We start from the raw sequence: 13219 nt of genomic DNA on the forward strand, positions 1-13219 counted from the left end.
AGGGTCCTGTGGGAGGGGTGCTGCGGACGGAAGGCCCTGGGAGGCGTCTCTGCTGAGGCAGCTTTAACCGGCGGTGCCCGAGGGTTGGAGTTTCCTGCAGAGGCCTCTTGCGTGGGGCTGTGGGGCCGGGCGGGGCCCGCGCTGCGCTGCCGCGGCCTCACCTGGCTGTAAGAAGGGAGAAAGTCGTCGGAGAGCGTCCGAAGGAAGGCAGCGGGGAGAAGGAAAGGAATAAAGGGCAGCAGGAGGAGGGGCGGCGCTCACCTCTGCTTTCTGGTGGCAGCCGCACAGCGATGGCACGGAGCTGCGTCGGCGGTCCGGCCGTGCTCGGCCCGGGGGCGGTGGGCTCAGCCCCGGACTGCCGGAGCTCAGGGAGCGTCGGGGCGCCGCTCTCAGCCGTAGGGTTTGGGTGGTGCCGAGAGTTGGACCCGGGGATCCCTGTGGTTCCCTTCCAGCTCGGGATGTTCTGTGGTTCTGGGAGGTCCCGTGCTGCTGATGTCCGTTACTGCAGCCCGCTGCTGTTTCGCCACTAGGTGGGCCCCCAGTCCTTGCTGCTCTGCAGGAGGCAGTAGCAGAAGTTAAGCTCTAGCTTCCACAAAGGGATAGGGGGAAGAACGAGGGCTAAATGAGATGAGAGATCTTCCCGGTGCCCAGCAGGGCCAGCTCCACAGCGGGTTAAGCGAACCGTGCAAAGTGAAGGCAAGGAAACTTTGGGCAGCACCATGCAGTGGGCAGATCGGCTCGCTGTGGTGCAGGGTATTGGCTGGGACATGGCTGTGTTGGACCATAGCATCTCAGGAGGATGGGTGTACAGTGACTGTTGACTGCTCCAGCAAAACCGCTTCCTTGTGCCTTGGTTTCCCCTGTGGCAGGGAGGTGCTGACAGCCCACCTCTGCCAGCACTGCTGTAATTCCTGTGTCTTTCATTCACCCCCAGGAACGGCAAACCAGAGCGTGTTTTGGACTCACTGGAGTCTGAGGTTGGGGTCTAATCCCTGCCTGCATCAATGTGGTGTGCTCAGCCTCAGAGACCTCACAGCTGCAGGATGAGGGCTGAATTGAGCAGTGCACACCAAATGAAGCTGAGAGCCTACAGAGGGAGGAGTGTAACAGTGTGGGCCACGTGTAGAGATTGCAACAGTGGGTTGTGAGATTCTGCAATGCACAAGGGCATGGAGGTGCTATTTCCCTTTTATTCCAGGTTACCACAAACCACCGCTAGAAAATATAATTAAATATAATAAATATAATTTTTTAAAAGGCGGATGTATCTGGATAACTTCTTATAGCTATCACCAGGAAGTGTGTGTGTGCATGTAGGTGTACATAGCTCACCTTTGTGGCTACACCCGAGAGGCCACAAGAATATTTCTTTGGGAAAGTGCCCCACTGGCTGGAGTCCTGTTGTCCATTTCACCCCAAAAATGTGATTTAACAAACAGGACTGCGTGTGTTTCTTCTGGTTGCCTGGATTTCCTTGCTGGCTGGGGCACTGGGGAAAGAGGTGACAAGGGACAAAGCACTTTTCGTTTGGAGAAGATGAGCGTGGTGCCAGGCAGCCGTCCCCACCCCCAGCCCACTCAGTGGCATGCGAAGCACTCGCCCGCCTCGCAATGCGCCGGGTAAGGAAGCAACAGCTGCTGGGGTTCTTTTGCTGCCTCAGGAGCTGCGACAGCACCCGGGAGCCAGGGATCTAAATTTAAATCTGTGCTTTGTGTGCTGTGCATGCGAACGCAGCCTCCAGCCCCCAAAGTCCGGCTCCTCTAAGAGGGGGATCCGGAGGAGTTCTGGCTGGCTGGGGCTGGGGGCTCAGCCGTGGGGTGAGAGGAGGAGAAACAGCGTGGGGAGAACCGCTATGGAGCCTGTGTCCCACCAGGATGATGCAAAGAAGAGGCAACAGAAGGAGAAGTCCAAGAAACCGGTGCCACCAGTAGCCCCTCGGCCAGCCAGGGCTCTGTTCTGCTTAACCCTACAGAACCCACTGCGGAAGGCATGCATCAGCATCGTGGAGTGGAAGTATCCTTCAGGTGGGGGTGCTGGGGATCAAGACCCTCGATCTGCAGGAGGAGAGCTCACAGCACGCTGCTGCAGTGCCATGCTCTGAGCTCGGGCTTTGAGCTTGGCTGTTCCACTGAGCCACTGGGGGAGCAGGAAAAGCAATTGGGGACACCTGGAGGATGTGTTAAAGGCAATGGTTGTGCCAGTTGGGGTCAGATGAGCTTGTATGGGAAGATGGAGCTGTGAAGCCGCATGGATCTTTTGTGTGGTGGTGTAGGAACAGCCGGGGTGGCAAGGGACTGCTGGGTATGAATGTATTTTGTGCCTGTAGAAGCTGTGCTGAGAGAACCAAGACGGCCTGCTGGGATGGGAGAGGTGTGGTGGGGATGGGGATGGGGATGGGGCCAGGCAGAGCAGCAGAGCCAGCCTGGGAAGCAGCAGCTGAAGATGGAGCTGGAGGCTGCAGTGAGAGGGGTTGGGGTTAGGCAGTGAAACCATGGTGAGCTGCTTGGGATAGCTGTGTGCATCACCTCTTGCCTTGTCCTGCACCCACTCCTTGCCACATGGGGAGGGCTGCCAGTGTCCCCCAAATCCTTGCCAATGCTACTGTCACCTTTTCCCAGCCCTTCCTGGTACTGATGTCACAGGTGAAGATTTTTTTGAGCGATGCTTTTCAAGGGGATGTGACCTTTCAGTGCCCTTGGTTTAATTCAGGGATGGGCTTCTGGGACTTGATTGTTGATTGGCCACCTCCTTACTGGGATGTTTTAGCATGGAAGAAAAGCACAGCCTCTATTCAGCCTTTCTGCCACCCTAGGCTGAGAGTAATGATACTGCCCGCTCTCCAGCTGCCTGGAAAAGATCCTGTCCCATGTCAGTGCCTCAGCTTTGTGGCTCTGACAGCAGACGCTGCAAAGCAGAGATGAGCCCCACTAATGGGAATGTGTGCAGCGATACCAAACCCATACACTAGGTATCCCCACAGAACATGGTCGCAGCTAATCCCCACTTGGCAGCTCTCCTGGCCTGACATCCCTAACTGTCCCATGAGGGCTTGTACATCCTGACCCTGAAATGAGGGCAGTCAGGTGCATGGGGGTATAAATACAGCCGGGTGATGCCGCTGAAATCCAGTGCCCAGGGTTCTTTGTACTACCCAGGTGAGAAACACCTCCCTGGTGGGACACCACCTCTCCCCCAATGCTCCTTTCCTGATGCATTGATGTGAGAGAGGTCCTGTGTGCTCTGCACACTCTGGCATGTGCTGACCAGGATAAGGAATGTGTTTGAGAGTGCTGGAAAACATAGGGCCTGTTTCCAACTCTTCCCCTGTTGCTCAGCTGTACGCATAAGTGCCCTCCACGCCCATTGCCCATTTGAGACAAACACAGCTCAGGGAAGGATGTGCTGGTGAGGCATCCCAGAAGCAGAAAAGGAGAATTCCCCGATTTGGGCTCTGCTCTCCTTAATGGTCAGAGTCCCTTTGCAGCGTGGGAACAAGAGATCAAAATCCACTTCCAGCACTGCGCTGCCTAGCTAAAGTGGCAGGACCTGAGCCGTGATTCCTGCTCTGCTTACACAGCTCTCACCAAATAGTCGCGCATCTCCCTCACCCTCCATCCCTGTACCCACACAAAGGCTGTGATGAATGGTGGCAGGGTGGGCTGCCCCTTTCACCCCCGTTGAGCAGGCACCCAGGTGTTGCTCACCTATGGTGCTGAATCAGACAGTGGCATGGCCGCTGCAGCTCTGTGCTGCATAATTATCTGGGAATGCAGCTAATTAGTTGATTAACCATAGGGTAGGGAAATGGTAGTATGGCTTCAGGGCTGCTGTACTGGGATGCTGAATTTCAAGGGCTGAGCTCGCAGGAGGCTCTGCCCAAGGGTGGGATGGGACTGCGGGGGATTTGCAGTTGACAGTGTAGTTACAGGTAGGGAAGGGGATGGCAGATCTCAAAACAGCTCAGGAGAAGGCACTGGCTGTGGTTGTAACAGTGGTGTTGGAGAGGAGGAGGAGCCACATGGAGCGTGCTGATTTACAGGTGGAGCAGCACTTTCATTTCCTTCACCTGCATTTTGCTCCAGTGCTGCTGATGGGCGCAGTAAGGGAAACGAATTGGAAGACTGGGAAGCACTCAGCAGTGAACTGGAACCAAAAACTTTTACTGTGTTTTGTGCCATGCTGTACCTAGAGCTGGCAGTCATAAGGTCACCAGGTGCACAGAGAAGACTCCTTTGCTTTTAGGCATGTGCACAGCTGGAGCACAAACCTGTGTGGCCTGGATGCGACCAGCAAAGGGCAGCAGAAGAGCATGGCTGGCTCTTCCAGGGTGGCATGGGGTGGTGGGTTTGAGCTGTGCTGAAAGAAGGAGAGGCTGCGGTCCATGGGGTGGGAGCCTTGTCATGGCCAAGGTCCTGTGGGAGTGTGAGCCCTTTTGGGACCGCTGGAATGTGACAGCTGAAGCTTGACCTTGAGGTTTCAATGGCCCAGCAGAGCAGGGACCAAGTGTCTGTCCCTGGGCCTTGGAGGTAAACAGCATCCCCTTTGCCATCCCCTTTGTTCAGAGGTGCCCCAGGGCCCAGATGACCCAATTCTCTGTTCCATGGAGGGAAAGAGACTCTGGCACTCAGCAGAACAGCCATGAGTGCGCTGCCTGTGTGGGCTGTGGGACGCTGAGGGGTGAGCCGTGTCTGCTGGCTCAGCTGCCAGCCTGGGGTGGCACAGTGCACCTGAGATCTGCTGTTCTGCAGCATCTCCCTCCTGGCAGCTGAGCACCTCAACGGCAGCCAGGGCCAGCATGCTCTGGAGTGCAATGCTCTGTGATCTCTGTGTTATGGGAGAGGATCTTGAGCCTTCAGAGTGGCTCGCTGAAGGATGAGTAGGGGGAAGTCCCAGGTTTCCAAGTCCTCAGCTGCAGCCTTTCACTTTGTGCTTTGCCCCCTTACGTCCTGTGCAGGTGCTGCCCCTCTCCAGGTCCTGTGTCTGACCCTGCTTCATTTCCCTCTCCTCTCCAGAGACCCAGGAACGGGCAGAGGGCAGCTGTTTCCCTATGCCTCCCCCACATACACCCCAACAGGCTACAGGCAGGGACTGCTTTCCCATCTCTCTTTCTGCTCCTTAACGCTGTTTCAGACCTTTCGAGATCATCATCCTCCTGACCATCTTTGCCAACTGCGTTGCCCTGGCCATCTACCTGCCCATGCCGGAGGATGACACCAACGTGGCCAACTCCAGCCTGGTGAGATTCAGCCCTCCTGCCACCCTCCTGTCTGTAAAGCTGCAGTCAGCCTTCAGTGCTCCATGGAGCTCATCCTCAGTGTGTCTGGGTGCCAGGCGATGGCATCTGTAGGGCTGCTGCGCTGCGGGGTGGCATCACGTCAGTGCAGCGAGACGCCACAAATCAGAGAGACGCCACTGCAGAATGGGTTGGAGAGTGGCTGGAAAGAAACTGTAGGTTGAGGGCAAAGGCAGCAGAGTGGTGCGAGAAGTACACGGGAAGGAAGGATATATCTCTTCCTTTTTTTTTATTTAATCTCAATGCTTCCAAAGGGAAACTTCCAGAAAGGCTGAAATGCTTTGTTTTAGCATATTTGGGACTGAATTTCCTGGCCATTCATTTCTAAACTGAATTTTAATTCTGGGACATTTTTTTAAAGAGGAAAAAATAAACTACCCAAACCTCTGTTAAGGAGAGATCACTTCTTCCCAATCCATTATTTCATTGTTTCCAGTCCCTCCATCTTGGAATGTTTTGGTGTGATCCAAATCAATAGCTGTCATTATTTTTAGTTCACTGTCTCTTTCCCCCTCTTAGATCCCGACTGTAGTTCAATCCGTATTGATTTCTATTGTGAGTCTGAGTTTGGGCACTGAATCAATGCATCCAAATGTGTTGTTTATACCAAAATGTTCTCTTTTCTAATTTCAGGACTCCCCAGTGCTGGGGTGGATGTTGTGTGCAGGTAGTGCTGGTGACTTGTGGCTTAAAAACGCCTCTCTGTATTCCCTCTGTCCCTTACAGAAAAATCTTAAAGCAGTCCAAAAGTTTGAGATATGGAATAGAAAGAAAGGATTTTATTTGAGCAGGTTTCTTCCCTGGCCGTGGGAATGTGACAGGGTTTGAAAGGTGCAGAGAGGTTACAGAGGCGAAGAGGTCCGTACCAAGAGATGGGGTGCAGTGATGGGGGAGAAGCAGGAGGTAGGGGTGGCAGCAGTGGATGGGATTTGGCTGAGACCAGGACGCAGGTGTGTGCAGAGCCGTGGGACAGGGACACGTGGCAGGGCGCTCACCGAGCTAATTGTATGAAGAAATGTCATCTGCTTGTATTTATTACAAATTATTTTTTTAATACTCTGCTCAATTTTATTTTTCTCAGCCCGTTGCCATACCAACAGCCCTGGGTATCAGCAGCCTGGCAGCCCCACTCTGCACATTTCTTTGTCTTCACGTTCTGGTGCCTTTGGATGAGCAACCCCTGCTGTGAGCAGAGCCAGATGCCCATTGCTGTGGGTGATGCTGTGCTCTGCACAGGGCTGCAGACAGAGCAGCAAAGCCTCGTTGGAGGCATTCCTGCCAGCAGCAATGAGATGCTGCAATGGCTGGGGGCTGTAGGGAAAGACGTGGCCAGTTTTGGAGGGTCCTGTGTGGCCTCAGGGACTGGGAGCTGATGTTGCTCTGCAGGCTGGAATTGTGTCGTGTTGCATTGCATTGGTGTGGTGCACGGTGTTATTCCTGCTGCTGGGTCTCATTCAGAGCCTGCAGGTCAGGTTACTCCATGTCGTCTAACATTGTTGAAGCATGTCTGTGCAGCAGCCCAGCAGGCTATGAAGATCTGCAGCTTTTTATAGTACTTTTTAAAGGCTGGGCTCGTTGTGCACCCAACCCCAGGGCGGTGCCAGAACAGGTATCAACCCTGCCAGGACAAAACGTCCCCTGGCTGCTTTCTGCTATCCAATGGCAGCAATAAGTCTGTCCTGGCTCAAGACATGGCTTTGTGGCCTTGTGAGTCTTCTGCTCAGTGTGTCCTGCAGCTACACCCATAATGTGGGAATCCAGGGGGTTTGCTGTGATCTGCCTGAGTGAGAGGCTGTCCCTCCTCAGCCCAGTGACACACTGACAGTCAGGACCTGCTTTTCCTCTGCTGACATTAGCATCTGTCTACAAATTACAGCTAGACAAGGGAGGGGAAACCAGACTCGCAGCCGTAGGACAGGTTGTGGGGGGATCTCACCAACCAGCACTGATGGAACCCTGCATAGCACTTAATGACCATGCTGTGAGCTTTGCTACTTCCTACAGAGGTTATACCAGCAGGACAGGTCAGGATGATCCAGCTCTGTGATTGTATGTGATTGGGTCTGCAAAGCACAACACAGAGCTGGAGCTGTACGGATGCTTGCAGTCTCCAAGGATGGAGGTAACTCAGGTAGCAGGAGCTGCCTGCTGCCTCTCTCTTGGCCCAGGAGTTCTCTTTTGGATGGCTGGGTGCTGATTCTGGGACCAGCCTGGGCCTTGACAGCTACTGATCTGAAACGTGTGTGGTAATTGTGTCTGTGTACCTGGGATTGCAAGGATGGGCCACGGGGGATCCATCACTGATAAACAGGAAAGGCAAGCATTGAATTGGCTTAGCTGAATGGTTGAAGGTGCAGCCCCGATAACACCCATAAGTGCAGTGTTGAGGTCTCTGTTCTCTCCACTGCTTCCCACAGACCTAGCGAGATCTGGTGCTGTAGGATGGCAGTCATGCAGGGACACTTGGCATGCCCACTGCTTGTGGACGTGGTAACTGAGCAAGCACCGCGTCTGTCTGAGCCTTGGCTTTGGTTGCTGGTAAATGGGCAGTGTTTTCTATTTGTCAAGGCAGATGGGCCCTGGGGGGGGTGCAGAGCCACGGGGTGCTGCTTTCCTCTGCCCTCTGGGCGCCGTTCCCTGCAGAGCCCGGGGCCGCTCCATGCCCTCCATGGGGTGCACAGTGAGGAGAGGTGCTGTGGAAAACCAGAAATATAAATATCCCAGTTCATTCGACTGCTTCAGAGGCATTTTAATCCTGGCCTGGAAAGAGCCATCGGCATGGCTGGCTGCAATGGCAGTGACAGGCAGAGCCAGGTGGGCACCCAGCTCTTGGCCGTGCTCCCATGGAGCCAAGCTATTCCGGGCTGGTGGCTGTGCGGGGTGCCAGGATTCAGCTGGCAGCAGGCACGGCTCTGCGTGGTGAAGCCCCAGGGCCGGTTTCCTTCCAGCAGCTCAATCTGCCATACTGGTGTCTGCTGTTCAGCGGGGGGCCTTGAAGCCTGAGAGGCACCAGGGAACCACAGCACAGCCAGCTCGTGTCATGGCGGCTGTGGGATGGCTGCAGGACGGGCCCAGCATGGCCTCAGCAGGAGAGGCTGTGGGAGGAAGGCCGTGGGGCAGTGGTTACAGCGATGCCGTAGCCGTGTGTGGTGTGAGGCTGAGGGTGGTGGCACTGCTCTAACAGAGTGCATTCTGCTGCTTGCAATCCCCAGGAGAAGTTCGAATATGCCTTTCTGATCTTCTTTGCCATCGAGGCCATGCTCAAGATAATAGCTTACGGGTTTCTGTTCCATACGGACGCCTATCTCCGAAATGGCTGGAATGTGCTCGACTTCTCCATCGTGTCCCTGGGGTAATGAAGGGGGAAAGCTGCTGGCATTCCGGTTGCATGGTCCATAGCCTGTCAACCACGCTCTTCTTTTCTGGTGATTGCAGTGGGTTTTAGGGCAAGATCGTGGAGTCACTAAGATTGGAAAAGACCCCTGAGATGCCCAAACTCAACCCCAATCCATCCCACCATGCCCACTGACCATGTCTCCCAGTGCCACATCTCCACATTTCCTGAACATATCCAGGGACGGTGACTCCACCACCTCCCTGGGCAGCCTGTGCCAATCTTGACCACTCTTTTGGAGAAGAAATTGCTCCTAATATCCAACCTGACCCTCCCCTGGTGCAGTGTGAGGCCATCACCTCTCGTTCTATCACTGTTACCTGGGAGCAGAGACCAATCCACGTTGCTCCAACCTCCTTTCAGATAGCTGTAGAGAGCAATAAGATTTGTCCTGACCTCAAGTTGAGGTGTCAGCTCATGGCCTTGTCCCAAAGCCCCATTTTCTTGCCCTGGAGCCCTCTGTAACTCCTGTTTCTTCTTGCCTGTCTTCCCAGTGCCTGTCAGATCTCCTTGCCCTGGGTAGCAGGAGGGCACAGTGTCTTCCAGTGTTTGGCACAGGGGATGGGCCCACTAGGGATAGGATGGGAGGGCCCCTGGGTGCTCAGCAGAGCTGCTTGCACCAGCTGCTCCAGCAAAGATTCCTGGTCTCCATCCTCATGCGCTTCTCTTCCTCCTCGTCCTTCCCTCCTTCTCCCCTTTCCCTTCCCTGCACTGTACCCTGGCTCTTTCAGGCTTGTCACCATGACCCTGGAGCAGATCAATGCAAAGGAGGGAGGGTCTCTGGGAGGGAAAGGTGGCTTTGATGTGAAGGCCCTGCGAGCATTTCGTGTGCTGAGACCTCTGCGCCTGGTGTCTGGAGTGCCAAGTGAGTGCCGGGCCCTCGTTAATAGCAGGGGCTGTGGGTGGGTTGGCTATAGGACAGATTCCATTTGCTGCTGGTCCATGCCCAGCCAAAATATGGATGTGGAAGAGCTGCAGTGTCACATCTCCCTGCTGTTTGAATTTGTCAGTGCTGGGATCTGCAGGTCAGCATGCACATAACTCCCACCGTGGCTTGGTGTCAGCACCTTTGGGTGGTTGGTGCATTCAGGGTCTCACTCTAGTTTCTCTTGGTAGAGCTCTCATTTTCTTGTAGCTTATGTAGAACAGCCGTGAAGAGAGCAACAAAACGGATGGATGGGCATGAAATAGTCTCCAGCACTGCCTGGAGAATGGCTCTGCTGGGGTGTTCCAGGTGCCTGTGTGGTGGGTGGAAAGTAGCAAGAAATTGCTGCAGAGATTTCAGTTCATGTTGGGACTTCACTTGGTGTGGGGCATTTCAGAGGGGCTGTCAGGAACGCAGGGTGCATCCAAAGCTGTTTGGGATGTGGCTGAGACCCTCTCCTTTCTCCCTGGTGCAGGTCTGCAGGTTGTCCTGAACTCCATTATCAAAGCCATGGTGCCTCTGCTCCACATCGCGCTGCTCGTCCTCTTCATGATCATCATCTATGCCATCGTGGGCCAAGAGCTCTTCAAGGGCAAGATGCACAAGACCTGCTACTACCTTGGGACAGGTGGGGCTGTGGCAGGGGTATGAGAAGTCAGAGATACCTCTGTGTGGCTGTGGGGACCACGGAGCCTCTGTGGTAGCAGAAAGCCTGGGAGTGTGGTGTGGCAGGCTGGAAAGGCACGTGGTACAGGACGCAGACGGTGTGAGGAAGTGGTGAAGGCCTCTGCAGGAGATCTGGGGGTGCTGGGAACTGCTCATCTTGCCCAACCTGCCACTTATGTTATGGCTTTTCCCCACAGATGTGATTGCCACAGTAGGGTCAGAGAAGCCAGCCCCCTGCACAATCTCTGGCCATGGGCGTCACTGCTCCATCAATGGCACCGAGTGCCGAGGCGGCTGGCCGGGACCCAACAACGGCATCACTCACTTTGATAACTTTGGCTTTGCCATGCTGACTGTCTACCAGTGCATCACCATGGAGGGCTGGACCGAAGTGCTCTACTGGGTGAGCTCCAGTGGGCTGGGCTTGGTGCCCAGCTTGGTGCTGGTGAATGCTAGTTCTGCCTGGCAGGACGCAGGAGGACCCTTTAGTAGGGTTAGATCAGCCCCCACTGAAAGATGCCCTTCCCCAGCAATCTTCATTCTGTGGTGCACATCCCATCACACACCACGCGTGTCCACATGTCACTATCCAAGAAGCCTTTGCTCTCCAGATAGACAGACAGCAGAGAGCTTTATCTCCCACCTTTGGGAAAGGTTATAGACCACTCAATGTTTTTTTATTGGAAAAACATGTTTTTCAGTCTTTGGGAGACTGTCTTGTTGAGGCTTAGGTATGAAGCTGATGTGTAAATCTGCTCCCAAATGCTTAGGTCTGGCTTTTCCTCCACTAAGGTAAGGAGTTAGGCTCTCAGGTGAATTTACATCCCACCCAAACACTCCCTTCAGAGGAACAAAGCTTCTGCAGCCTGTTGGGGGCTCCCAGGAAAGACAGCTGGAAGAGCATTTTGAGGATACATCATCTGCCTCTCTCCTTGCCAGGTTAACGATGCCATTGGGAATGAATGGCCCTGGATCTACTTTGTCAGCCTTATTTTGCTTGGTTCCTTCTTTGTTCTCAACCTGGTGCTGGGGGTGCTCAGCGGGTAAGTGCCCCGGTCCCTTCTCTTTGCCAGACTGGTGAGCAGAGTGTGGGCGTTGCCTGTGTGGGAAGAAAGCCTTGATATGTTTCTGTTCTTTGTCCTCTTTCAGTCAGCCTTTTTCCTTTGTATGCTTGAAACACTGAACCTCCAGTTACCTTTTGTACCAGCTTCTGTGACCGTCTGAGATTTTAGCTCAGTGCAGAAATCCTTTTCCTGTAGTACAAGCACCCATCAGCAGATGCAGCATTTAGCCCTAACTGGCCTGTCTAGCCGCAGCCTCCTGCAGCAAGGAGCTGCACTGGTGATGGGGAGGAAGCCAACAAGGAGTTGGTGATATCCCATGATCTTGGATCATGGAATGAAGCCAAGAGAGAGAACAGTCAGTAGAGCGGTCTCTTGATGCTAGGGGAGTTCAGGCTGTATCCTTGTCCAAGGACCAGTCTGCCATAGGACTGTGGTACACAGCTCCTCTCTCTGCTGCTTGCCTTGTCCCAGGGAGTTCACCAAAGAGCGTGAGAAGGCCAAATCACGAGGCACGTTTCAGAAGCTGCGGGAGAAGCAGCAGCTGGAGGAGGATCTGAAGGGCTACATGGACTGGATCACCCATGCAGAGGTGATGGACAGTGACCGGACCAGAGGAGAAGGTACCAGCAATCCGTGTGGGTTGGGTTCCTGGGTGAGCATTGGAAAAGTTGCAGACTTGTTTTGCCTAAAAACCCAGGAAACAAAATGCTTTTGCAGAAGCTCTACCTCAGCCACTGTCCTTAGCAGACTGCAGGGTTACCACTTTCCCACAGGCAGATGCATGAGTTTCCCAAGAGGGCTTGGGGAAAGACCAAACACAACTTCCATGCCTGCAGCCAGTGCTCTCCTTCTGTTCTGCATTTACTCACATCCCGGCTGAGCCCAGTTTTCTCTGTGCTGGTGACGCTGCTGCTCTTGTTGCAGGGAGGCTGTTCCTGGGCCTGCTGGGTGTGCTGCATCTGGCAGCAGCCTCCTGCTCAGCCTGTCTCTGCTGTCTCACTGGGACAGTGGTTCTCCTCGTCACTTCTGGTGGGGGCACTCTTCCAGGCATGCTTCTGGGAGAGATGCCCTCCTGCATGTTCTTCCCAAGGGCTCTGAGGACAGCCTGGGCTGTTGTTCCCTCTGTAGGTATGATGCCGTTGGATGAAGGAGGGTCGGAGACAGAGAGCTTGTATGAAATTGAGGGCATGAACAAATGGATTCTTTACTTGTGAGTATGCACAGGCTGAACCATCTCCTGGGTTTGCTGGCAGCCCTGGCTGGGCCAGGCTTTTTGTTTTGTGGAGAAAGCCAGGGGCTGTGTGCTCAGGAGGAGCAGAGTCACAGGAGAAGGAAGCAGAGGTGGCTTTGCTCCGTGTTCTGCTGGCACTGATGGCCCTGCTGACCCTGTGGTCTTCTCTCCAGCCGGCAGTGGAGGCGTTGGAACCGAATGTTTCGTAGGAAGTGCAGGGATGTGGTGAAATCCAAGTTCTTCTACTGGTTGGTCATCCTGCTGGTGGCACTGAACACCCTCTCCATTGCCTCTGAGCACCATTTCCAGCCTGAATGGCTGACGATTGTACAAGGTAAGGTCCAGGGAGAGGGAGGATCCGGGACACCTCACTACCATGTAGACGTGTGTGGGTTCTTACTGTGCGTGCACAGCCACTGGCAAAGCACAGCGACTGTCAGACACGTGCAGACATGCACACGGTGTGTGTGCACCATCCACACGTGCACAACTACACATTGCACACACATGCTGTGTGCACATACGTGCATAGAGTGTAGTCTTTGGCACAGTGAACAGGCAGAGTGCATACATTTACAGGTGCACATGCCTAGTGCACATAAGCACACATTGCATACACTCACAGTGCAGACATGCGGGTGTCTGT

At 54.3% G+C, this 13219-nt stretch overlaps 1 protein-coding gene across 1 annotated transcript in view; it reads left to right on the forward strand.

Moving 5' to 3' along the window:
• The first annotated feature begins 1670 nt into the window (after nt 1-1670).
• CACNA1S (calcium voltage-gated channel subunit alpha1 S) overlaps nt 1671-13219 on the forward strand; it is a 29623-nt gene continuing 18074 nt past the window's right edge. Inside the window, exons 1-10 of the mRNA XM_010724087.3 lie at nt 1671-2013; nt 5131-5236; nt 8506-8645; nt 9419-9552; nt 10088-10240; nt 10476-10681; nt 11218-11321; nt 11814-11962; nt 12471-12552; nt 12747-12907. Of these exons, the coding sequence (XP_010722389.1) occupies nt 1853-2013; nt 5131-5236; nt 8506-8645; nt 9419-9552; nt 10088-10240; nt 10476-10681; nt 11218-11321; nt 11814-11962; nt 12471-12552; nt 12747-12907 (1396 nt within the window). The 5' untranslated portion in view covers nt 1671-1852. The remainder of the gene's footprint in view (nt 2014-5130; nt 5237-8505; nt 8646-9418; nt 9553-10087; nt 10241-10475; nt 10682-11217; nt 11322-11813; nt 11963-12470; nt 12553-12746; nt 12908-13219) is intronic.

Source organism: Meleagris gallopavo, chromosome 28, assembly GCF_000146605.3.
Source record: "Meleagris gallopavo isolate NT-WF06-2002-E0010 breed Aviagen turkey brand Nicholas breeding stock chromosome 28, Turkey_5.1, whole genome shotgun sequence".
Classification (NCBI taxonomy): Eukaryota; Metazoa; Chordata; class Aves; order Galliformes; family Phasianidae; genus Meleagris; species Meleagris gallopavo.